The sequence below is a fragment of the Rhincodon typus genome, chromosome 38 (genome assembly GCF_021869965.1).
Source record: "Rhincodon typus isolate 14 chromosome 38, sRhiTyp1.1, whole genome shotgun sequence".
In the NCBI taxonomy this organism is placed as follows: domain Eukaryota; kingdom Metazoa; phylum Chordata; class Chondrichthyes; order Orectolobiformes; family Rhincodontidae; genus Rhincodon; species Rhincodon typus.
The window spans coordinates 2,073,158-2,099,819 of NC_063369.1; the positions used below are offsets into that span (position 1 = coordinate 2,073,158).

The window sequence follows — 26,662 nt, forward strand, 5'->3', positions numbered from 1 at the left end:
CTCTCTCTCTCTCTCTCCCTCCCTATCCCCTCTCACTCACTGGGGCCTGTGCGGAGAGATCGGGCCTGTTTTTCCTGGAGGTGGAGTATTCCCCTGGAATGGCGGTGCCTGCAGTGAGTGGCCCGGAACCTGATCCCCAGGCCCAGGCCGAGCCCCAGGCCCAGCCCGAGGCCGCATCGAGCGCTGGCCGCCGCCATGACACCAGGGTCAGCTGACCGCGCCGTGACGTCAGCGCCGCCCCTTAAAGGGACAGCCCCTCAGCTTAAAGGGGAAGGACATCTCCCAGCTCCTTCCAAGGTGTGTCATTAACAGCACTGCAACACCAAAACCAAATAAAAAAGGGCAACTTCTGCAACGTGCTCGTGTTGACAAAGTTTTCAAAATATCAGAGATTTCCCTCATTTGTTTCATTTTCCCCCCGATTTAGAATTAGAATGAGGTTTTATTGTCCCATACACTCAGTTATAGGAATACAGGGGTACAGTGTAAAGTTTACAATGTTCCCATTCCCAGCTCCATCTTAGGTACAAAGTACCTAGGTACAAAACCTTAGGTAAAAAGTAGAAAAATAAGTAAGTTTAAAGCTTCAAATGACAGTCCTTCTTTAGCCTTCAGCCCAGAGTCACTCTACACTGGATTTTCCCCACGAGGGCTCAATCTCTCAATCCCCGCACTGGCCTCGATCTCCATGCCTCTGTGCTCCCATCTGGGCTCATAGCAGCCTTGCCACAGACCGCCAGGGTCCTGATCTGGTGCTGCTCCAGGCCGCCAGCCGTTTCCACGCCGCTGCCGATTGCTAAATGTACTGCCTCGGCCCCACCAACCATCTCGTGGCCAACTGCTTTAGGCCTCCAGCCATGCGCATCACTGCCCTCCCTCCAGAAGGCAAATAGAGGGAAAAAAAGAATCCAAGAAAAAGAAAAAAAGCGAAAAAGCAAAAAAACAAAGAAAAGTGGTCACAGTGGACGAACTCCAGCTCCGGAAACCTATTCCACCACACAGTTTCCTCAGTTGTTAGCGACCATGTTAACTTCACCATTTAATTTGACCATGGCACATTTGAACATCATGGATTCCTTACCCAGTTTTGAAAACTTCAATTGTGCTTTGTTACCCATTTGATTCTCAAACAGCCTAACTCTTTTGATTTTAAATTAGTTTGTTGACAGTTTTCCCAGTCTTTTAACTATTTAAAATTAATGTGTTAATAGTTGCAAATTCCCTTCCAACAGAAGAATATTTGCACAGGAACCCTGGAAAGTGAGCTAGAGAACATGTATGTTATGCATGTACTGCTGCAGCCAATTGCCAGAGTTTATCAAAACTACAGGCAAATGTCAGTATTTCATCAAATCAATTTCACATTTGAGGAGTGAGAGGTTATTATACAAGGCTCCAAACAGTCTGTCTTAAGGTCAGATGTTTGAATGTGATTACTCTTGTCTATGAACGGGTTCACGTAAAGCAGCATTTTAATATTAACAGGCAACATTACTGCAGGGCTTCACAGTTGGGCCTAGCACACCATATGACTACATTTAACAGTGACTAGATAAATTTCAGCAGGAGCCACATCCAATTTCCTCCAACACCAAACCCAGTATTCCAGAAGGACCAGGAAACACCACCACCAACAAGTTCCCCTCAAAGTCACACACCATCCTGACTCAGAAATATGTTGTTGATCCTTCTGTCACCGGAAAAGTTTGCAACTCTCTCTCTCTAACTGCACAATGGGTGTATCAACAGTACACTGACTGCAGTACTTCCACAAGGCGGAATGAGGGTTGGGCTTTAAGTGCCGGCCCAGCTAGCAAAAAGCCCACACATTCAACCCTCAAAGAAAAGGTGGTGATTCAGGCAAGATAAGTGAACACATAAAACAGGCCTGCTTCCCAATCCAATTGGAGGTCTGTGTAGGATAGTTACCAGAGGTCAGAATAACACTGAACTGCACTTGCATTTGACTTAATATGAGGAATATACAGACCCTATAGTGTGGAAAGAGGCCATTCAGCCCATCCAGTCCACACCAACCCGCCAAAGAGCATCCCACCCAGACCCACCCCACTCTACCCTATCTCCGTAACGATGCATTCCTCATTGCTAATCCACCCAGCCTGCATATCTTTGGACTGTGGGAAGAAACCAGAGCACCTGGAGGAAACTCACTTTTTCTTTGACCTGTTACAACCTAGATCAGAGGGGCAAACTGTCTTTGGTCTAGTCCCACAGAATATGTCCTCGGATTAAAGGGAACCATTAATCACTTGAATGCTTGGAAATCCATATAGAACATAGAACATAACAGCGCAGTACAGGCCCTTCGGCCCTCGATGTTGCGCCGACCTGTGAAACCAATCTGAAGCCCATCTAACCTAAACTATTCCATTATCATCCATATGTTTATCCAATGACCATTTAAATGCCCTTAAAGTGGGCGAGTCTACTATTTTTGCAGGCAGGGCATTCCACGCCCTTACTACTCTCTGAGTAAAGAACCTACCTCTGACATCTGTCCTATATCTATCACCCCTCAATTTAAAGCTATGGCCCCTCGTGCTAGCCATCACCATACGAGGAAAAAGGCTCCCACTGTCCACCCTATCTAATCCTCTGATCATCTTGTATGTCTCTATCAAGTCACCCCTCGTATAACAGTGCAGCTAAGTGGATAATGGTAGTGAATATGCAGAATGTTTTCAAAAAGTTTAAAACACACAGAATTAAGAGCGATTTCCAATTTTAATAGAGATGTAGACAGGACTCTCCAAACATGAAACTGCGATCAGTTCCTACTCAATAATGCAGCTGAACTGTATCCAAATGATGAAGACCATGCTGTTTTACTGAACTCTTTCTGCCACCTTTCAGTTCACACAAGCAGCAGATCTCTGGGACACTTGAGGCACCAAGAGAACAGATGAGTCCGTGTGACTGGCCTCTAGAACACACGAAACAACGTTGCTGTGGTGCAAGTGGGTAACACAAAAACATGAAGGCCCTCCTCCACCAGCACATGGTGGACAGATGGAACAGCCTGTGTCTGTTCCTCAGATGGTGCAGCTAAAGACAGGACTCACTGTGGGTGATGGCACATGGACAGGCAGCAACTATTTCAGGCAATCTGCACATGTGGTGTTATTTCCTCCTTGCAGTGACACAGGACAGGAGCTGTGGAAATAACCATTAGATTTACAGAAACTGTCTCCAATTTTATGCCTTTCCCCAAGTACCCCATGATCATTGAACTAAGGCGGTTAGTGTTAGCAGTGTTCCTGTTATAAAAAGTGCAGCTGAACCCTGTCCTTACACACACACTTCAGCAGGGGTCACTGCAGAGTAATTTAAAGCAGGAACCTCCAACTTACTCCTTCACTTCCTAACTGAGGCTAACCGATTGAACCCCACGCTGGCTCACACACCAGTCACTTCCACAATCTTTATTTAAGAGGAACCGAGATGGTTAATCACAGGCTGGGAGAGTCAGTCAATCTCCAGTCTTCCGAATTAGCACATCCTGGCTAAGTTCATCCATTGTCAAGAGAGAAGAGATTAAGGCTTAAATTGTTCATTACTATTTGGTTTCTCAGTCTGAAATGTGGCCAAGGGATAGGATAGGGTCCAGTTCAGATTGGGTTGGGATTTCCCCCACGTATGGCCACTCACAAACAGGCAATCCCACAGAGTCACTAATGTCAACACGACTATATTTGACATGGATTCCCCAAGCTACAGAGCGGGAGAAAACAATGACTTGGAATGATGGCTGTGTTTTGGTTGCTATCCGTTTGGTCAGATGGGAGACCTTTTGCCCAACATGATCACACAAAATCCAGTCTGTTACAGGATCAGAGTACAGATAAAGCATGGAGGATTGTGGTGGGACTGGGCACAGCTGGAACAAGGCTATCGGAGTACAGGACCTCGAATTCCTCACACTGAAAGTTGGGTTTTCACTGAAGTAGTTTAAGAATGTGAAGATTATTGAGTTTTTCTTTGAAGGGTCTTTTTTTTTTGCTCTTCAATATAACACTCCAACATCTTCCAAGTACGACCCACTTTCCCAGCATTTTCATCTTTACCTGCCTCTGGGGGCTGGGAAGGGAACAGAGAAATAAGAATAGACAGCCCACAGAGATGCTGCTCATCATCATTTTCTCGCAGCTTCTCCCTGTTCTCTCCACACTTAATCTTGAGCGCTAAAATGGGGGTTTACTTTAAAATTGTACAAATTGGATAAACGCTCCAGGAGAAACAGTTTCCCTTCAGCTCAAGTCGCAACTACAGGAACTGAGGAGCTGAGAAATTCTTCCACCCACTTCAAATATTGAGGCAAAACAAGTACATTTACTGGGGAAACACAAGCAGTGCAGGTGTTGATGGACTGCAAGGCAACCAGAAAAGACTTGCAAAACTTCCTGTAGCTTTAAATGCAAACAGCATTGCGACAGAGGCTAGTGTCTGCAATGTCTGCTATTGTTCCCTATATTTATAGTTGATTCATTTTACGATTTGGGTCCCACACTTGCTAGTTCAGGCTTGCTGTCTAAGCTTAGTGGAAACTTGGCTGGCATAAAGATTCCACAGGTTAACAGACATCAGGAATTCAATGTGTAAAGATTTTGCAGAACAAAGTTGTCATTTAGTAGAAACAAACACTGATGCGCACACATGCCAAATGAAACAGGAAGAACAAAATTAGTTACCCCAACTACTTTGAATTTTGTTTTAAAATAAAAGGAAAAAAGGGACAAGCACATAACCCATTTCCTGCAAATAATTCACTAAAAATTGCAGATCTTAAAAAAAAAAAAAAAGAGGGTTTTTCTAAATCAAAATTGTTCACAGAATGAAATGAAAGATTAAGGAAATACATTGAAAAACAAACCTACAGATTTGAGAGGTATGCAGAACGACTGAAAACCAAACCAGTTGGCTGCACAATGAAGCTCAAACGTTGAGGATATGGGATAGGACGCAGTGCAATTAAACTAAACGAAAATATCTCACTGCATCCGCTCCAACACTTAGGGAAATGTTTTGAACACATGACACAGAAGCAAAGTGAATGGCTAGACAGAAACAATACTTCATGGTGTCAGCCTTTGAGGTAGAATACCTGCTTTGAATGTTGATGGATTGAGTGCACACTTTGCTGCAACAACAGAAACAAGGGCTCATCTTCAGAGTGTGGCTCTGAGGAAGTGCCACTGAGTCCGGTTTATAAATGCCGTTTATTACAGGGAGAATATTTGCAGCCAACTTCACACATTTTAAAATTTGCAGTGGACTGAAGGCCAATATTCATTTTGAGTTTTGAAGGCAAGTGTGCTTCAATAGAGCGTCCACTATTGACACTTGCTGGTCCCAGACTGCAGTTACTAACAGTGACTAACAGTGAAGGAGAAAGAAGATATGGTGAATTCCACCTTATCGTGTTCTCATCTTCTATAATGACCGGAGTTTGTACGTTGAAGCCTATATTCAGTAAATTTTGTGGCTGACAATGCAAAGGTGCCACAGGGTCAGTCAGTTTGTCAGGTTCCAGCCTTCTGCATCCTCCAAATTCCCAGATAGAAGTTTCACCCTCCTCCTAAAAACAAAGACTGAAGTGTTTTGACACAGAGATTAAAAACATCTGTACAAGATTTACACCCTTCAGCAAAAAGTAACCAAGTCATTCTAGATGGCAACACCAGGTCCCCAGTTAAAATATCCTCTTCCTCTTGAGGTAAGAGTCAGCATAGTGGCCACCCAGGCCTTGAGAGTGCTGGCCAACGTAGCCGCCCTCTGGGCTGGGCTCAGGTGATGGGATCAGGTGAGACGCACCTCGCTTGTGACCAGCAAGTGGTGTCTGGAACAGAGAGAGAATCACAGTCAACTAAAGTCTGGTTTTCAATGAGCCCATAACATCAAGCCCACATAAACCTTCAGCCACCCTGACACAGGTTTCAATGGAATAGCACAAAAGGAAGGGACACCATTATTAGGAGATCCAATGGGTGTCTGATGTTAAGACACAATACTGGATCCAAAGAACAGAAACTGAAATTATAAGTAGTGCAGTAATGGTTTATATCCAGAGGCTTTCTAAATTCTGGTAGATTTAACAAACTGTGTTTATTTTGTACAATATGACTTGAGACTTATCTCACTTGGTTTCAGTCTCTCAATGAGTGAACCTGTATCCTCTCTTCCTTAGAATTCAATTAAAGGCTGTTTTGCAAAATTTGACTCAGACAGAAAGTAGTATTTCACTCATCAAAGCTACAACACCATTAGTTTCCTGGTTCATAAACATGCACACGGGATCTTCTCAGTTGTTCCTTTCTCAGCTCTCACAGATGAGGCCAGCTAACATGGTAGAGACTGCTACTGTATGATTGAAGTTAAGTGGTTTATTTATCATAAAGAGTCTTTGCATTCTTTGAAAACAGAAAAAAATTCTACTTTTTCATAAAACTCCCGTCACCCCTGGTCAAATCATGATAAGACATCTCCTGTGCAATAGTGCCTGAAGATAGACATTCCTGGTGGCTTCCCACTTTCTGGCTGATTTTAATCTGCCATCTCATAAGAACGTGGCTGAAATCTTTAATTCTACCTTCGGATTCAAATCTTGCAAAATAACCCTTCATTCTGTATCAACATAACAGATGAATTGAAACCCTAATTCAAACCAAGGCAACAACAGGGAAGACCATATGTCAAATTACTGCAAAACGACATTCAGTCAGGGTCCTGTCTTTTCAAAGTCACGGTCTGTTGGACAATGATCTGTTAATCTCAATGCCAGGGGAACTGTTAGTACGTTCACAGGCAGAACACAAGCCTGTGAAAGAGAGCGAGCGAGAGCACGCGAGGCTGCGACGGCGAGAATTATCAGACAGTTACCTTCAGCATACAGCCTGGTGGGGAGTTAGCAGGCCGAGCCCCCAGGAGTCCTGCCCCAGAACTCAGCACTGGATTTAACTGTAACACAGCAGACAACAGTCACATCTCCAAGCTTTCTTAGCATTGGATTCTCTCACACTTTCTATTAAAAAATGAAAAACAAAATCCTTCTTCTGCCCCACGCCCCCACCCCTGAAACCCATACACTGTGTATTGGCCTTGCATTCAGTGCTAGTCAGGCAGCAAAAGATACACACAGAGACACATGGAGTTTAAACTTCCCTCTTGGAGAGAGCTAACTGATAGATTGGTGAAAAAAAAAGGAAAATATTTGCCAGATCAGCTGTTTTTCAGGTCTGTGCTGAGAAGGGTATCTGCACCAACTCCTCAAACCTCTACAAATAGACATTTGCCGTTCTACCACACAGCCTTGACACAACTCAAGGATCAGGTTACTGTCGCTGAACCAGTCAGCTGTCAGGTTCTAGTCAGCTGGGAACATGGGACTGACATATCAATTAACAACTCTCAGATTGTACCCGTTCAATACACAAGGCAGCTAACGGTGAACTGTAGTCTGGAGCTGTTGGTTAATCGACAGCCTCGATCAGGGGAGTCAATTTGAAACTTCCTGAGGTGCAATTTCTCTTGTTAATCAGTGAGTCAGTTCAGTTGTTAGCAACAACTAACACAAACTAATTTCGAGGTGGAAATTTGAATCTTCAAACCTGATTGCAACACAATAGCAAGCACATTGAGGCCTCCTTCAGGGAAGTTAAACACAGGCCTCATTCCCCTGCTGAAGTGTGGCCAAGTCTGAGAGGAAGAGGATTTCATTGTGATCTGACTAAGATTCCCAGATAGCTGCTCATTCATACCACTGCCACTAAAACTGCCTGTCATACTTGTCGGAGAGTCACTTCTCTACCAAGTAACTCATTGTGCACAAAGCACAGATGTGTGAAAATGGTTACAACAGCTCAGAAACACTTGGTCTGGTGTTAGGATTTATTTTAGCACCAACATGTGGTGCTAGAGAAATGGAAGAGGAAGGGAACCGTGGCCAGATCTCCCCAACAAGAGCAGACAGGCTGAGGTATGGCTTCATGCACCACAGACACGACTCATGACGCATTAGCTGAGGTCAAGTTGGTATCCATCTCTGACACCTCTGTCAGTGTTTACACATACGCCCTCTCAAGGGGGCAGTAACAGGGCATTCAGGAGCACAAATCAACCACAATTTGCTCCTCCAGCCCAAATGTAGAGCCCTGCCTGCAATCAGCCATTGAAGCACAGACTGAGGAGGAAAAAATACCAAATCTGGAAGATGGGGTATTAAAAAGATCCGATCAGTCTTTGTTTAAAACGTGCATCCATGTAGCCCTGGGTGAAAATCAGCCTCAGCCACCTGTTAATGAATGCACATCACAATGTATTCTGCTATAATGAGTACGATACCTTGGTGGAGTAGCCCTGTCGCATTCCTGCTCGGACACCACTTGTGAAATAGGACGTGGGAGAACTGGAGTACATCGAAGGTGCAGCAGGTTCCAAATCATTATATCCACATGGATTTGATCGCTTAAACAGGAAAAGGGAACATTAATCCTAAACTGAAAATAACGTTCAACAATTCGCAACCATGTCCAAATAAACTAAATAAAATTAAAAAAAAAAAAAAAAAAGAGAAGAGTACTCCAAACCAGGGGGATAAACTCAGCCGGTGCAGTTTTACTTCACATTGGTCTGAACCTTCAGAGAATGAGGGCAGATTAACTTTTACCAGCTCATGTCATCCATTGATACCTCACCCAATTGGTTATTTGTACATAAACCTGCATGGTCATTACTGGTGAATTATTTTTGATCACAATGTCAGTCAACATGCAGGCTCTGAATAACTAACCAGAGTCAAAACGGTTTGATTCACCTAAACCCATCCCTTGCTTGAGAATGAAGGCCATTTGAGGAACTCAAACACTGGTGTTTACTTAGCATGCAGACCCAATCTGGAACATGGTTGTATGCCTCTATGAAATGAAGCTGCTGGTCTGAATTCTATCACTTTATGAAACTGGATATCTCTCCATGCCCTGTGCTAAATGCAGAAGCTTGAGGTTTTAGTAATTAGCAATTCCATACTCAGTGGATGACTCAAAAAGATTCCTTATTCTAATTGTTACCTCATCTCGGTCAGCTCCGTACCCTCCAAGTCCAGGATCATGTAGTAGTGGGTACTGGTCCGGCTCCCTTTCCTGACAAAAGAGATGCCTCAATGAGTTTGCATTTTTCTGGCAGTGTTCTGCTGGTTTGAACACTATGGACTACGTGACCTCTTTTTGTGCTGTCAACTTCCTATGATGCCCCTTTCTAAAGGCATCAGCTCTAGTCTGGGAGACGACATGAGAGATTTCACTCTGGGCCCATAACTGTCATACTGGTCATGTCAGAAATCAAGTGTAGACAGACTATTGGACTGAAGGCTGCAGCTTTGCCAATTGCTTCACAGCAGTTGGCAGTGAATGGCAATCACAAAGTCCATGCCCTGTGTGACTGTACATTCTTCCTGGCCCAGTGTATGGAGGCTGACTGTGGTTTTGCAGAGATCAGCAAACAGAATGCAGGCTGGGCAGGGCTGGGAACGCCAGCAGTTTGACAGACTCACAGGCAGTGCCACTGAATGGTCCCATTCTGATTGTATACACTTCAGAGCTGGAACGACCTGTTCAGGGTCAGGGCCAGTTCCCAGCCAACAACCAGGTACGGACCGGTCAGTCTACTTTATTCCAATCACGCACTTCCGTTTTGTAAAACGTACCTCGCTTCGATCATGGCCATAGCCCCCCATTCCTCCATAGCCATGATCACGGGACATCGAGTATCGCTCCATCTCTCTTTCCTAGGCAGGAACAAACCTCAATTAGCCCCTTCATTTCATCATCGAAACAATTCTCTTTGCTCCAGTCTTGCTGTTACCTCCCAGAGTTACCTGCTGGTCGCCCTTGTGTAAGTAAGCCCCAAAAGGAATCTGACAGCTGCTTAACCTTCACAGCATCCAAGTGAACCCCAGTCCCTCCTCATGCAGGAGGATGATCAGCATGAGCCCCAGCTGATATTACCCCTCCCAAGCCCAATGTATTAAAATCAATAATAGATAGCTGCCTGCAGCCTTGGTGGAAGAGAGTGAACTCTAGTCTAGAGAAGGAATAAGAAAGGTCTCTGGGCTGCATCCTATGCAGAGAACCTACAGTCCACAACCACGCAGCTACCTCCAACAAAAACATCTCATCCTCCATTTCCTTCATAAGATTTACCTCATTTCTGTCACGACTGTACCCTCTAAGCCCAGGATTACGTGATATTGGGTAGCGCTCCATTTCACTTTCCTGATGAAATAAAATTAGAACATTAACTTAAAAATATAACGCCAGTTTTCTCTTGTCCTTTCAGAGGCAGCTGATCTTTAGTGGAGATCTGGGTCAGTCTGCTTCTTTCAGAGTTTGTGATAAAGGTCGACAAGCAATGGACACGGATCAGAGATTCGGCCCAAGCCAACCCTATCCCACTCACTCAACACCTACACGCAGGACGCCTAGCACAACCTAACAAACTGTAATGAGGAAGATGTCCAGAGTACTGGTCAAACCCTGGAAGTTCCAGCTCTGTACAGCAAGCAGCAGGAAATATGCACAGTTAGATCCCACGAACAGTACAGACAAAATAAGCAGTTCACCTGCTTCATACAATAGAAGGGATAATTATTAGCTACAAGGGAGCTTCTCTGCTTTAATTCAAACAGTGCAATAGAATCATTTACAGTCACCTACGCTGCAGACACTGACAATGGTTTACCATCAGAGGTAGCCCAACACATCAGAAAAGCCTCTGAAGATATACATTGTGGCAATAAATTATACTCACGCAAAGACATGGCCTTTTCTACAATATTAGTAAAACTGAGGTGACTAACTCCCCAATCCCATTACTCTCAGGGCCTTGTGACCTAATATGATCTGATCAGCATTCATAGTGATAGAGTCATATGGCACAGAAAGGCCCCTTTGCTCCATCAAGTCTGCACCAAACTATCTAAATCGAACTCACTTTCCAGCACTTGGGCCATCACTTTTAATGTTAGGACAAGTCCTCATTCAGATATTTTATATGAGAGGTTGGAGGCTTCCTGCCTCTCCTGTTGTTCTAGACAGTTGAGAGGAAATGGCTTGAAATAAGCAGGCTCCTCTGTGGAGTCTTGCGGGAGACACCATGGAATAGGAATGATTGCTACAACATTAGTGGACAGACACTGCAACTACTATTTATCTGGTGAAAAGCATGCCATTAAATTTCCAGCATGATGGCAAAAGGCATTTAGCAAGAGGGCCACCTACAGAAGTGAACCCATTCAGTGTTCCAATCTGCTCACGGACAGTACATTCCAAACATACCTGCTCATAGTCTCTGTAAGAGTGACTGTAATCATCATAGCTTTCAAAATTCCCATAACCCAGCTGGCTGCTTCCAGACTCTGGATAGTCACTGATGCTGGATCCCAGGTGACCTCTGGAGCCAGAACTGGGGTAGTTTCCCAGGAGACCAGTACCGTGGCCATAGGACATTGAGTTGCTAGCATTGCCTGTCAGTCAGAAAAGCGTTAGTTGCATTATACAGCCTGATAACATTATGCTTAGTCATTGTGTTATAAGTTTCGACATGGATACTTAAGGCACCGTGTACAAACTTGGATTGTTTTCACGAGAGGCTGAGGATTGACCTGACAGACGTATATAAAATTACAAGAACCTGAATAGATTCCAGGCTGGAAAAGCCAAATACTAGGGGGCATAAGTTTAAGGTGAAAGGGGGAAAGTTTAAAAGGGATATGTGAGGCAGGTTTTGTACACAGATGGTGGTGGTTACCTGGAACATGCTGCTTGAAGAGGTGGTCAAAGCAGATACGATAGTAATGTTAAAGAGGCATTTAGACAGACGCATGAGCAGGCAGGGAATAGAGGGATACAGAGCAGGCAGGTGGGATGAGTTCAGAATGGCATCATGGTGGGCTGTTTGACCTGTTCCTGTGCTGTGCTGTTTGATGTTCATGTGTAACAAGAACAAGAACTGCTCATTTCCCTTCAGACACACAACTATCAGGTTCAAAGGATCTTGTTTCATCAGTTTCCCACCTCATCATCTGTGCAGTATGACTGCATAAGCTGTTTTAGGGGGGTGGGGCAGGGGATGAGGTTGGACAGGCGAAGGAGAAGCACAGGAGAAGGAAGGGAGGGGAGAGGAGGGAGCGGTCAAGGCAGCAGGAGGGATGGAGAGAGGGAAGGATAGAGGGAGAGACAGCCAGAGAGGGCACACACAAGCAGCATGATACCACCCCATTAGACTGAACAGTCTGTGTTGGCTTTTCCCAGTTTATTAGCTGAACACTAGAACGGTGCACTCAACATACATAGGTCACATATTGATTTCCCAAATATTTAGAAATTAATTTTTAATACTGCTTGCCTTTCAGTCAGTCCATCATGCTAAACTTCGTATTATTTCTTATTAACAGGATTAAAACAGAAAAAGTAGAGTTAAAACATCACCTCAAAAATAATGATGAAAGGAAAGTCATGGGCCGTGCACAGCTCTTTGGTAAGTAAATACACACTGCATCACAAAGCACAGTACTGTCACCCCCACTGTCTCCGTGTGCAGTCTGTAAATACTGACCAGGTATCCAATTCCCAGAGAGATTATCGTCACTTGCCACACTGTTTAACAGCCAGCAATATTACCTAATGTGTGTTTTGTTTTGGATTGAATTCCTCCAACCCACAGTTATGCACACCAGGCAGCTCCATTACCAACTCTGTGGAACAAGTGAAGGTTCTCCGCACAGTGTTGTGGGAGGCCTGGTTCTGATGTGAAAAGAACAGGCTGGATATTGGCCAGGGCATGAGAATGGAGCCTGGACAATTCACCAACTTCTTCCCCTCATTCCTCCTTCAGAGACACAGCTCAGGAGAGACTCAAGAGGGAGATCAGACACTAATTTAAATCTCCCTGCTCACAGCAGCTATGAGTATAAACATCCAGCAAGGCTGGGGTCAGAAATCATCCTCTGAATTGGAGGGTGGGTGTGTGCGCGCGCGTGCTGGGGTTTGGGGTGGTGGTTGGGAGGGAGATGGCCGTTTAAAGCTAAAATAAATTCACTCCATGTTGTAATGATTGTGGCACTCTATAGGAGAGCAAATATAGACAACACCAATGATTATGTCACCCACTTCTCTTCAGTCTTCAACCCCAAGCTCCAGACCATTCCTTACCTGATACATTAGATGGGAACACACTTCGCATATTGAGATATGGATTCTGAGGCAACCTGAAATCTTTTGGTGGCTCCCCCAAGAGAGATGGCTGCAACATAAAATGTGGCACTGTGTTACTTACAGGGCAGACTCCACATTAACTTTCTGCACTGTCCCAGTTCCGTGTTTAATCTGAAACCATCTTTAAATACACTGCCTGAAACACCCAAACTTGTTCTCAATCAACACCGCTGGCATTATATCCGAGTCCATGAGATCAATTGACGTGAGGGTGATGCACTGTCCAACAGAATAGATTAGGAGGAGTGACACTGTTTATTTTAGAGGCTTCCAAAATGTAGTAGATCCTCAAGTTATGACGAAACTGGTCATCACAGTTTACTTGACATTAATCTGAGCTGTTAAATGGACATAGTCTTGATAACTGCCCACCACACACCATCCTTATTGCTTGCTGTTGAAAATGTTAAGGAGAAATCACATATTCACCTGCAAGAGAGAACACACTGCACCAGGTCAATAATGTTACAGTCAGATCCTCCTACTAGATAACGAAACATTTCTCTATTGATCTCATGCAGCTGAATCCCACGATTATGGGACATAGGGAGGTTGGTGATCTCGGCCTACTACATAACCATGGCCTTCAGTGAATGAAATGACAGCAGCTCACTGCTGACAGGTCCGGCCAGAAACAAATTAAAGTGCAAACACAATTATGTAATTGATACTCTAAGTGGCTTGGCTGCTCATGTTCACTCAGGCTCAGTGCCATGATAGCAGTGATGACGTGGAGATGCCGGTGCTGGGACATGATCGCGGTGATGCTTCTATTTGTTAGTCCAAGCAGCTTTTGGTAAATTCTTATGTTGCCCATGTTTTTACAGAGCGAGGCTGTTTTCTTGAACTTTATTAAGAGTGGAAGTTGCAAAGTAAGCAATGTTCAATCTGGGGATCATTGCACTAGAACCACAGGTACTCCCTTTGCCACCTGTTACTTTTCAGTGCACAATATTGAATATTGATGCTACAATCAAGCAGAAAATCCAAAGATATACCTTGAATAGTACACTGGAAGACAAGCCTAACCTCACCTTGACCATAGTTGCTTCAAGCGATCAAAAATAAACAAACTGAGATGACAGAAAGAGCATACATTTAAATTGCTCTCAGATCTCAGTCAATACTCTCAATCTAAACTCTCCACTTGTACTTCATTTCACTATTTTTTGTAGCATTTATCCTTCAACAAATGCTATATTCTATAACAACTTCTTAACTGCTTTAATTCTGCTGAAAGAAAAGTACTTTCAAAATACTCTTTCATATTTCACTTTAGGGTGGCACGGTGGCTCAGTGGTTAGCACTGCTGCCTGATAGCGACAGGGACTCGGGTTCGATTCCGCCCTCAGATGACTTTCTCCCCACGTCTGCATGGGTTTCCTCCCACAGTCTGAAGATTGTTAGGTGGATTGGCCATGCTACATTGCCCATAGTGTCCAAGAATGTGCAAGCTAGGTGCATTAGCCATGGGAAATGCAGGGTTACAGGGATAGAGCAGGGGAATGGGTCTGGGTGGGATGCTTTACAGAGGGTTGGTGTGGACTCGATGAGCCGAATGGCCTGCATCCACACTGTAGGGATTCTATAATTCACTCACTCATGATTTTGCAAAAAATGCACACACAAACTAAACAATTCATTGCAAAGGACTGCCAATGATTATCTGGATACAGACAACCCATTGCAACCCCTTAAAGACATTTCAAGCTTGGCTTCTTACCCCTGCTGTGGCCAAGCCGGTCTCGACTTGCAACATGTTTTGTTTCCTCTGTTTCTTCAGGTCACTGAGTACAGAGCCCAGAATGGATGTGGGGATTCCTTGCAAAGGAGCCGGAGTGACTGGTGGTGAGGAAACCTGTCGGGAATGGGATGGATTCTCCATCATTCCCGGCATGTCTGTTGGCATTTGTCCAAGATACTGTTGTGATTGCATCGTCCCCATTGGCACCATAGGCAGCTTCATCTGTGCCTGTGCTCTCTCGGAATTCAGTCCTGTAAGTGGCACAAATGCTCATGTTGAGAAGATCCTTTAATTATGATTAAGCTTAAATGGAAACTTCTGTAAAAGCAAAGGTCACCATTGTGCCCATTTATCCTCTTCCAAATGATGAGCTCACAAGCTCCATATTTCCATCCAATCCTCAGAAGATTACTAAGCGCTCTAATTCTTTTTTCACGATCAGAATGGCCTGTGGCCTGAGAACCTGACATCACCTCTATTCTTTTTGGAGAGCTGCACCTTGATGGCCTGGCGTGGCAGGGATATAGCACAGGGCCCCTTCCTGCTCTGAAGCAGGTGATAATGAGGGAATGTTACTGCTCAACAAGGCAAAGAGTGCCATGGGTACATACCCGACGACAGATTGCACTGACACAATCAGACACTGTGCGGTTTGGACTAGCCAAACTCGTTGAACTTAACCCACCAAATGAGGACTCCAACTTCAAATTGCATCAGTAGCAGCCAATGAGAAAGTAATAGGTCGGCTCAGATGCTCAGTGAAAGGCAGGGAGAAAGATAGAGTGTAATGGTCTATTGAAGCATCAACTTTGGAACTGTCTGGATCATGGTTTAGATAACAATAGCTGAGAAAGGAACATACTGAGGTCTGCAAGTGCAAAATCAGAATAAGGTCGGGGCAGCTCTGATGAAGAGATATCTAGAATTGTTAGCTTGCTCTCTCTCCACGGATGCTGCCTGACGCACTGTGATCTCCAGCATCTTTTGTTTTCAGATAAGGTCAGGGGCCCCCGTATATGATTTATACATACATACCTGTGGGCGATTCCCCAAGAAGTCCCTTTCCCCGCTGTGGGGGGGCTCCGAGTCCGACTGGGTTTTGCTGCAAAGCTGCAAGAGGAGATTCACCCAGAATCCCAGGTTTCTGAAAATACATACAGACAATGATGTGCTTATATTTTGACATGAATTGCTCAATGGAATGTTGGTTACCAGGCAAATATATAACCCTGCAAGCTCTCATTTCACATATCTAACATATCAGATCCCTTTTTCTACCCTCAAATTTCTCTTCCCTCCCACCCACAGCATTTTTTTGACCATTTTGTAATTGTTGTTCCAAACTTTTACTTTGCTTCATGTGAGGGCATTAATTTCTCCTCCCAACATCATCACCTGTTTAAATTGCGTTCATAGTGAAGTCCCCTGAACAACCCGTTCAGATGGTCATTATTGTGGGAACTCCTTCACAATGTCTGTTCACAGAGAGAAGGATTTAGTTCTGTACATAGATAGCTAGTTCATGGATGGTCATATCCTGAGCATATGAATTCAAATCGGAGTAATATATAAGCAGCTACTGATTTACAGCTCATTTTACTGTTATGGAATCCTCATTGTTAACAGCCCACTTCTTAACAACAGAAACATAAACAGAAGTTGCTGGAAAAGCTCTGCAGGTCTGGCAGCATCTGTGGAGAGAAATCAGAGTTAACGTTTTGGGTCCAGTGACCCGACCACAAAATGTTAACTTCGATTTCTCTCCACAGACGCTGACCTTTTCCAGCAAATTCTGGTTTTGTTTTTGATTTACCACATCCACAGTTCTTTTGGTTTTTACCCACTTTTTAAAACTGGATTCTGCTTCTACAAAGCTGGTGGTGGTGGTGGATGTTAACAAGGATCAACAGCGCATAGATAAGCAAAGGGAAAATTAGTGAGGATTTTAATATGTATAACAACACCATTCTGATAACAAGCACTGGTTCCAATACACTTCTTTTGGTGCTGGGAAGCTGAAGCGAGATATGGCAAAGCAGGGCAAAGTCCAGAAGAGCCAGAACTTTCGAGCAGGTAGAGAACCTGAGGTTTTGTGTGTAAAACATGGCCTGATAATTGTCAGGAGTGAGTACAATGTCATTATTAGTCCCTTTCAAGCAAGACCATTTTTCACAAAAATTCAGTTTCACATCGTTGAAGGCAGACTCCACAGAGGTAACCTTTGGATCAGAGCCTGGACACTTTTGTTGAGTGTGAATAAACTGCCCCTGCAACATGAAACAGATTCTCAACCTATCCCAGTGGAGAGAGAAACAGATACAAGACGCAGAGCAAGATTCAAAACGAGGGGCAGAAATACAGCAGAAATCAAATTATTTTGTATGCCAGGCACTTGGTTCTAATGCAATGGAACCCTTGGAAAGACACTAACAATTTGTGTCTTCTTAAAAATTATGAATGATAATATGTAAATCATATCACAGTGAATCAAAATAAGAAAGAATTCATTTCCCCGTTAAAGGTGGAGTATATTTAACAGCACAATGGAATATAGTAACTAATCCCCACTGCAGACCACAGGTCCAGTAGGCCCATTCTCAACCATTGGAATATTCACACTTAGAATCTACAACTCTTCTAAATATTCCAACAAATGAACCAATTGCTCAGTCATCATTCAATCCAAACAAAATGAATGCAGTAGCATTTGGTGTGATTAGTATGTGCTCTAAATACTATGGAGACAAACCCTCACACGATAATCTACTTGTTGTAGACTTACATTGAGGAATGCCTGGTTCTCCTTATTTTGCATCAGCTGGGTCCGAACCAGGTTCTGCAGAAAAACTGGATTCCCAAGCAAAGCATTCTAGGACACAACAGGTATAGAAGGGAGAGGGAAATGCAGCAGATAATGAGAGGTCAGTCATTATTTGAATAGATAAACAGAATAAGAATAGTAAAAGCTAGTCAATTCCATAGTGCCAGAAAAAAGCCACCTTATTAAATAGGCCCAATAGGACGAGTTAACATCCGAAATGAAATGAAATCTGAAAGCAAGAATCCTGTCCATTGACTAACTCTTTTTTATAGATAGGATTTAATGAAACCAGAGGACACTTTCAACCATAAAGTCCCATCCAATAAACGAAAAGGCATATTCTCAGATGAAATGGAAGATTTTTTATACTTCCTCTTCAATCCAGCATTTCATGCAAGGAGGCAACCATTTAATTGGTGTGTCTGAGTTAGTTGCTAACTAGCTGCTTGTGCAGAGCCATGGACACTGTTCTCATACTTCCCAATGTATGGCAACACATCCAGTGCAGGATTATATGGAGCTCAAAAGTCAGGAAGAATCCAGATTCTATTCCTGCTCTGAGCTGATGTAGGAACATCTGAGCAGGAGGAAGCCATTCAGTCCACTGGGCCTGCTCTAGCACTCTAGACCATGGTCAATCATCTCCCTCAATGCTATATTCCTGCACTATCGTCATATCCCCGAATGTTATTAGTGACAAGAAATCTATCAATCACTGTTTGGAACTACATGTTTCAGCTTCCCGTCAACCCTCCAGTTGAGAATTCCAAAGAGAGAGATTTCTCCTCACTCGAGTCTGAAATGGCTTATCTTTCATTCTGGGAATGTCCCTTACTTCTAGACCCCTAAGCCAGGGGAAATATCCACTCTGTCTAAGCCTTTAAGTATTTTCTGTGAGACCGCCTCTGATTCTTTTAAACCCCTGAGAAAACTCACTAAGTCTCATCATAGGACAGTCTGGTCATCCAGAAAGCAGTTTTGTGAATCTCTGCTGCACCCCCTTAACGGCAAACAATTCTTCCTTAGAATTATACAATTGAAACATTTTTGTTTTCCTCTCATGATAAAACTAACATACTGTCTACCTTCCAAACTGCTTGCTGTACCTGCATGGCAACTTTCAGTGACTTGTGAACACTGACATCCAGGTCCTGTTAGATGTCAACACTTTCCAATTGCTCACCGTCTAAGAAATACTTGGCACCTGTGAAAGTAAATAACCTCAGACTTGTCCACACTTTTTTCCATCTTGGAGGCTCTTGCCCACACGTTCAGCTTGCTCAAATCCTCTTGAAGGCTCTTTGCATCCCCCTCACAACTCTCATCCCCGACAAGTTTTGCATCATCTGCAAACTCTAAAATATTCCAAATGGTCCCTACGTGTAATTGACAACTGAAGCCTATGCACTGATCCTTGTGGTACCCCAGTGCCACAGTCTGCCAACCTGATAATGACCCACTTATTCTGACACTCTCCTTTCTGTCTGTTCACCAATCCTTAGTCCATTTTGGTACATTGCCCACAATCCCATGGATTTAAGTTTTATTTAATAACCTCATGCTTAAAAAAACTCTAAGGTTTGTCATACATGAGTTGCCCTTCACTAATCAATGTTGACTCTATCCAACAAGGTAATTATTTTCTCAACATCCAGTGGCTACATCCTTTTATATTGGATTTGGGTTTTCTCTGCTACTGATGTCAGATGACCAGGTCTGTAGTTCTTCATTTTCTGTCTCCCTCCTTTCTTACAACAGTGAGGTTACATGTACTATTTGCAGTCACAATTTCAAAATTAATAGAATTTTGAGAGGTGATGACCATTTGTATCCATTGCTTTCTACACTCTGTGGTTAAGGTCATCAGTTTCTGAAGATTTATCAACTTTCAGTCCCATTCATTTCTTCAAACTATTTACTTTACCCATTATTTCAGCTCCACACACTCACTAGACCCTTGGATCTTAATTATTTCAGGAACACCTCATCTGTCTTTGAAAAAAAAAGTGAGCAAAGCACTTATTTCAATTCTCTGCCACAAGTAGGGAGGGGTAGGGTTGAAGTAGAAAGGACACAAATATAAAGACTGTTGATGTCAATGAATTTTACAGACAACCTTAATAAACTATCAATACCCACCATATTAATAACAGTCTGCAGCTGGATGCTAGGAATAACAGAAACACATATTAAGGGACTGCTCTGTGCTTAGAAATCTGAACCCAGGCATGCAGAGGAACTCTCTGGAGTCAAAAAATGTTCCTGCATTTCAGAATTCCTGCATTAATTAGGTCAACTGCAAAATACCGCAGAAGTTCCTCCTATCTGCCTTTTATTTTTGGTCTAAAATACTTGTTGTCTTGTCAGTTCTCACTGAAACTAGCAGCAAAACATACTACTCCACTTTCCTCTAACCCCTGTTAGGGTCCACAGTGAGTAGAGTTTGTGGATTTAGGATTGGATTCCTCGAGGAACTGAAATCCTCACCATTCTGAGGTAAGCAGCATGCAGTGAGCCCAGATTCACTCAGTGGTTGTAGTTATCGCATTACAACGGCAGCATTATGGGTTAACTGTAACTGATGTTACCCAAATCACTGCAGTACTTTACTGAATGGTGGAGTTTGGAAGACATGTGCCATGGTGTTTTCAGACTTTGGGAACATACACTCATTTTCAGATTACGAGAAGTGGAAAGCAGACGTCTTGAGCATTACCGGGTTGCAAAGCACTGATGTGATTGCTTGGAACTGGAAAGTCAAATGGTTAAAGAAAACACGAGTCTATTTGCTGTTTACAAAAAGAAAGAGACTCTGGAAAGCAGTGTCCAGCACTGTTTTAGAGAGAACGAGAGGTGTTCTGTTCCTTTAATTGTTGAATAAACAGTCCAGAAAACTGTTATTGGTCTCTACTGTTGCCACCTAGCAACAACCTCAGATGCTGGGCGTTTGTCTCAATACAAAGCTAGAAGATGGGAGCAGTTGCTGGAAAGTTCACAAGGATGGAATGCCATCTCTCTCAGTCTGAGAGAGACCGATCCTGGAGCCGAAAGCATCTCTCTCTATCAGTGAAGAAGTTCCAAAGAAACCTAATAAAATTTTAGGTATCAAGAGTCCTTCACTCTTTCCCATTGTTCTGTGATTGACAACGATGTATGCTCATCGAGAAGTAGCTAAAGAACCATGAGAACATCATCGCATTCTACTCTTTCTATTTGGACTCTTGATCTATAGGGTTTTCCTGATTATTGCACTCATAATTGCTCTACACATCTGTGTAATCTATGTCTTAGTCCTACTCCTGCATTTGGGATCTAAGGAAAACACATACTCAAATTCTCAGCTGTTCAGTTGATAACCAGTTTACTACCTGCGTGAGGACTAAGTTTGTTTATAATCAAAGTGCTGCTTTTGAGTTTAATCGAAAAGCCTGGTGGAAGTCTTTTACTGTTAAATCAAACAAAAGAAAGAGAAAGAAATTGGCCATTTTTGATGAAGGATTAAGATAATTATACTTTTGACAGCTCATGGAGCAGTTGGTCTTGACTTCCAGCTCACTCCTCTGCCAGTGTCATAACAAAAGAAGTGAGGAAATGAGAATATGCTTCATGGATAAATTTAATGGCTAGCTTGCAGGACAAGAGCATAAGCTGAGATGGCTTCAGTAAACAGTGCGATAATATAAGGCAACTGATTTCAGAGAAACACAGTCAGACATACATCATTTGGAAAGTCCTTGTAAACACTTAATGCACAAGACAGCCTTTGCGTAAAGCCTCAAGGTTGCTGTGACTTTACTGTGCAAGCCTGTACAATCTCACCAACTGCACTCCAAGCACAGGCAACAAGTTATACAGAGCTTCTGCTTTGAGATCAATGACTCCTAGGAGCAGGTAAGAAAGTGGAATTGAGACCAGGATTAGACCAGCCACAATCATGTTAAATAGCTTGAAGGGCTGAATTTCTTTCCTACTCCTGCTCCTAATTCCTACATTAAGTGGTGCTCATCACCACATCTAACCTGAATGCAGAGGAGGAGAAAAAAAAAATTCTAATGTCCCCTCAGGGTAAGGGGAGAAAGTGAAAGCGAGAACACAGCCTGCTAACTTTTCCAGTTAAAATCAGACAGTTGGTTTTCTGATTTTGGTGAAAGATGAAATACTTCCATCACTGAAAGTTAAAAACATTTCCCTCTGGAGGCGTTAAGGTGCATACAATATAATTGCTGATATACTTAGGTTATTGTCATAGCAAATTTTACTAACAGCTTTAAATATTATACTAACGTGTATAATGTGCCATTATTCCAACAGATTCCAACTCTCACCAGTACATGCTTTTTGTAATTAGCTAATAATAGGAAAATATATGGGTGACTGCTGATGTACTTAAATAGCAATGCTTTCAACACTGCCTTGCAGTGAGCTCTGAAACTTCCAAATCTTCACCTTCATTATGAGACAGAAATGTTAGTTTTACTCAATTAAGACTTTCAGTATAATAGTAGAGATTACGATACCATAGAACATAGAACAGTACAGAACAGTACAGGCCCTTCGGCCCAGGATGTTGTGCCGAACTTTTACCCTAAAAGTAAGGTCTATCTAACCTCCACCCCTTCCTTATACTATCATCCATATGCCTATCTAATAACCACTTAAATGCCCTTGAGGCCGACTCCACTACCCTCTCCGGCAATACATTCCACGCCCCTACCACTCTCTGAGTAAAGAACCTACTTCTGACGTCTCCCCTATATCTACCTCCACTCACTTTAAAACTATGCCCCCGTGTAATAGCTACCTCCACCCTAGGAAAGTCTCTGGCTGTCCACTCTATCTATACCTCTAATCATTTTGTACACCTCTATCAAGTCATCTCTCATCCTTCGTCGTTCTAAAGAGAAAAGCCCTAGCTCTCTCAACCTTTCCTCGTAAGACCTTCCCTCCATTCCAGACAACATCCTGGTAAATCTCCTCTGCACCTTTTCCAACGCTTCCACATCTTTCTATGATATATTCTGTTGTAGAAATCTCCTCTTTTCGTCAATTATTTTTCTGACATAATTCTCATTCATTGATTGGTACAGAGGTGTCTCTGGACTGGAACACAGCAGCCTGGGATTTCAGTCACCAAAGAATGTATGCAGTGACCGTGCCCTGCACTCTATCAACACTCACTGTCTGGTCTGGAATGTGATTATGAACATCGTCCTTCTCCCATCTGTGGGACAGCTCCTCCCAGAGTCACAATACAGATTCTATCTAAAAGGCACAGTGGACACGACCCTCACAACAGGACAAGACAAAGAATAGTGCAGACAGCAGCAGCAAATAGCAGCATGGCCCTCTTTGACCTCACAAGGGCTTCAACTTCATCAACCATGAGGGACTGCAAAGTGTTTTCTTCAAATCTTTGGCTGCCAGCAGAAATTCTTCACCATTCTCCAAATACAGCACAACAAGATGCAAGCAATGATCCTCAATGGAGCCATCACAAATACGTTGGGGTCAAGCAAGGCCGTGTCATCACACTAGTACTGTCTTCCACCTTCCCCAGTGTAACAAACCACTCTAAGGCCATGAAGCTTCCTACTAGAGTGGAGCTTCTATATAGTACAAGCAGGAAACCGTACAACCTGCATCACCTCCAGTCCTGAACCAAGGCCACCCTGGCCTCCGAGATTGAGCTGCAGTACACAGATGGGAGTGTGCACATGCTCCAAACCACTGTCAATGCATTCAGAAGCAGGAGTGTGAATAGGCCTTAGGTTAAACATGGTCTACCAGCCTACTCTTGCTATAAAACACTGCCACCCTAATTATTGCTGGAGAACATGAACCAATTCCCGGCCCTGAAAGCCTCCTATCAGCAAGGGCCGACATCAACAATGAAATTCAACATTGTTCTTCAGTCAGCCAAGGGAGGCAGACTGTTTGACAATAAACAGCTCAAATCTGGCACCAAGCCTATGGTCTACAGGACAGCAGTGTTGCCTGCATTTCTGTACATGAAGGCACACAGTGTACAGCAAACAGCTTAAATCCCAAGAGGAATATTACTAGCAATGCCTCTGGAAAATCTTACAAATCCATAGACAGGATGGGTACTCCAATCTCAGATTCCTCTCTCAGGCGAACATTCCCTATCAAGGCACTGGTTATGGTCAATCAACTGGGCTTGGGAGGTCACATTATTCATACAGCTGACAAGACTCACCAAATAAGCTCTCTGCTCCAAGCTTCAACATGGGAAGCAGTTACCAGATTGGCAGAGGAAGGGCTTCAAGGACGTTCTCAAAGCTTCACTGGGAAAAAAAATGTACCTTAATTCAAGCCTGCCCAAACTGCAGAAGCAAGAATCATGAAGCTGTCACTTTGAGAATCATCGACCAGCCCAGGTGGAGGTCAAGCACAAGCAGGAGTTTGTAATAAACTTCAGATTACGCGAGACAGATTACTCGAGGGTGCAGAGGAGATTTAGCTGGATGTTACTTCTGCTGGAGGGTTTCAGCTTTGAAGAAGAATTAGATAGATTGGGATTGTTTTCCTCAGAGCAGAGAAGGCCAAGGAGCGACTTGATTGAGGTCTACAAATTTGAGGGGTTTGGGACTGGGCAGATAGGGAGAAAGTTTTCCACTTAGTCAATAACCAGAGGGCATAAATTTAAACTAAGAGAAAGGTGGTTTAGAAGGGATCTAAGGAAGTAATTTTTCACCCAGAGGGTTGTGGGTATCTGGTACTCACTGCCTGAAAAGGGTGGCAGAGGCAGGAACTATCACAACATTTAGGAGGTATTCAGATGATGACTGGAAATGTCATGGCACATACGGTTAGAGGCCAAGTGCTGGGAAACTGGAATTGGTAGATGACCAGTATGGGCACAATGGGATGAAAGTCTCTTTTGTACCATAAAACTCTGACTATGAAAAGAGAAATCACCCAAACAACCACAGCAGTATGTGCAGATCCAGCATCGGACTGTTCTGTCACCACAGGACTCATGACTCTAGAGTGGATCAAAATCACCTTGGGTCATGAGGGATTGCCTCAGAGGTTGATGTACTTCCAAAAGCTTCTGGCAGATCTCCACAAAGCAAACAGGAGACCAAGCTCAGCTGGTTGTGGGATAATATGGCCCATTTGTACCACATTTGGAGGGGCTTGACAAACAGTCAAGCCACGAATCTGCAGGGCTAACTTCCTAAAACTGAGCAAATTATCATATAAACCAATAACACCCTTGAATTATCCAGTTACACATCTATCTGATAATCATGCAGCAACAAGCCGTCTCGAGCCTAACTGCTCTCAGCCTCCATAAGGGTGGACGCATAGCTGTGACCAGTGCATTGGTCCAGATGATCAGTTTTTAAGTTGAACTTAACAGTTTGAACTTGACTTGTAATTACTCAGCAGCCAGTTCAAGCCCTGTAAAGAAAAAATACCAAAAGCTAAAGAGAAGTTCCTGAACCAATCAAGTTCTATTTTATTATTTTTAAAATTGGAATTCAAAACAAATGAAGCCTGTGGAAATCTGCTACATACAGGATTGTGCAGCTGTGCATTCATTTACTAGAAGCATCATTGTTACCCTCTTAAAAACACAGGAACAGCTACTGGACCAACAACTGTTAGTAATTGTATAAAATTCCCAAGAGCAGTTAGAACTATAGGAAAAATCTGAAGAACCTATGGCTGACAGTGTTGTTTTCGGTGACTTCCTGTCATGCTGATCTCTGCCAGCACTGATATTTTAAAAGGTGCAGTATCCCTGCGAGAGGAGAACTCCATGCTAACCTTCTTGGAGACTGAACAAAAAGGGAGAGCAAGAAGAAAGGAAAAATGGAGCAAAATGTCACCACCGAAAACACAAAGCCTCCAAAGCTAAGTGTATTTCTTCAGATCACCACTACAAGACACCCTAAAGCTGAAATAAACCAAGTGAACTTGCAACTCCTCGAGCTGGCTTACAATGACTTGCTGCACAGTTGGTAATTTACCTGAGTTTGTGCTGGGTTTTGTCCCTGTAAAACCAACTGTAAGAGGGCTGCACTTAATCCAGGATTCCCCAGCAGAGGCATTGAAGGGGCAGCTCCCAGAATTCCTGAAGAAAGTAAAGTCTTATGGTTAGCATCCCTGGTTCAGTTTACACAGTTAAAGTTTACATTTTTCTTTAGTGTATTCAAATGTTTTCAGATAATCAGAAATTAAATGACTGGATCAGAAATAATTAAAATCTATTTACACAAATTCAGAAAGAAAGCTTTCTGAGAACTAGATACTCTCCAAGATGCCAAAAGGCTCCATTTTCTGATGTGGAGCACTTGATACGTGCAAACTTCCCACGTGAACCAGAAATTAAACTCTACCATCTCAGGCACGGCACTATCTTGACTTGGATAAGCATCATCATTCCTGGATAAAACTCCCTCCCTTCATCACATGGAATCCAGTAACTCGAGGAGGAGATGCACTGACAACTCTTCCAGGGTAACTCATCATATGCAGTGACATCTGTTCCTGCTTCCCTAATCAGTACAAATTTCCCTCAAGGCCCGTTTCAATTACTACTTGACAAACTGCAACAGGCTAGACTTGTAGCCGAAAGGGAAAAGGCTAGGGTCGGAGCTAACAATCAAAACCGTGCACTAAAGCAGCCATGAGTAATGCCATGTAAGGACAAATTGCTGCACTGCACTTACAATAGGAATACACTTGAAAAATATTGAGAGAGAGAAGCAAGGAATTGAGATTAAAATTGTACAATTACCATGTCTAAAAAGGTGAAGTCAGCTTGATTGGCCAAATGGC

The 26,662-nt window shown here is 43.3% G+C and overlaps 2 protein-coding genes across 3 annotated transcripts in view; both read right to left on the minus strand.

Moving 5' to 3' along the window:
* Positions 1–827, minus strand: part of atg4da (autophagy related 4D, cysteine peptidase a) — a 69,688-nt gene extending 68,861 nt beyond the window's left edge. Inside the window, exon 1 of the mRNA XM_048617791.1 lies at positions 675–827. Coding sequence (XP_048473748.1) covers positions 675–827 — 153 coding nt within the window. The remainder of the gene's footprint in view (positions 1–674) is intronic.
* A 1,899-nt stretch (positions 828–2,726) lies between these two features.
* The window catches only part of raver1 (ribonucleoprotein, PTB-binding 1), a 36,933-nt gene continuing 12,997 nt past the window's right edge, over positions 2,727–26,662 (minus strand). The window contains exons 6-17 of one of the 2 annotated variants that reach the window (XM_020515235.2): positions 25,852–25,955; positions 17,813–17,899; positions 16,066–16,174; positions 15,010–15,281; positions 13,224–13,314; positions 11,349–11,536; positions 10,215–10,286; positions 9,719–9,799; positions 9,084–9,155; positions 8,359–8,481; positions 6,898–6,975; positions 2,727–5,857 (exon numbers count right to left, since the gene is read on the minus strand). In XM_020515235.2, coding sequence (XP_020370824.1) covers positions 5,711–5,857; positions 6,898–6,975; positions 8,359–8,481; positions 9,084–9,155; positions 9,719–9,799; positions 10,215–10,286; positions 11,349–11,536; positions 13,224–13,314; positions 15,010–15,281; positions 16,066–16,174; positions 17,813–17,899; positions 25,852–25,955 — 1,424 coding nt within the window. In that variant the 3' untranslated portion in view covers positions 2,727–5,710. The remainder of the gene's footprint in view (positions 5,858–6,897; positions 6,976–8,358; positions 8,482–9,083; positions 9,156–9,718; positions 9,800–10,214; positions 10,287–11,348; positions 11,537–13,223; positions 13,315–15,009; positions 15,282–16,065; positions 16,175–17,812; positions 17,900–25,851; positions 25,956–26,662) is intronic. The other variant, XM_020515237.2, reaches the window with a different exon arrangement.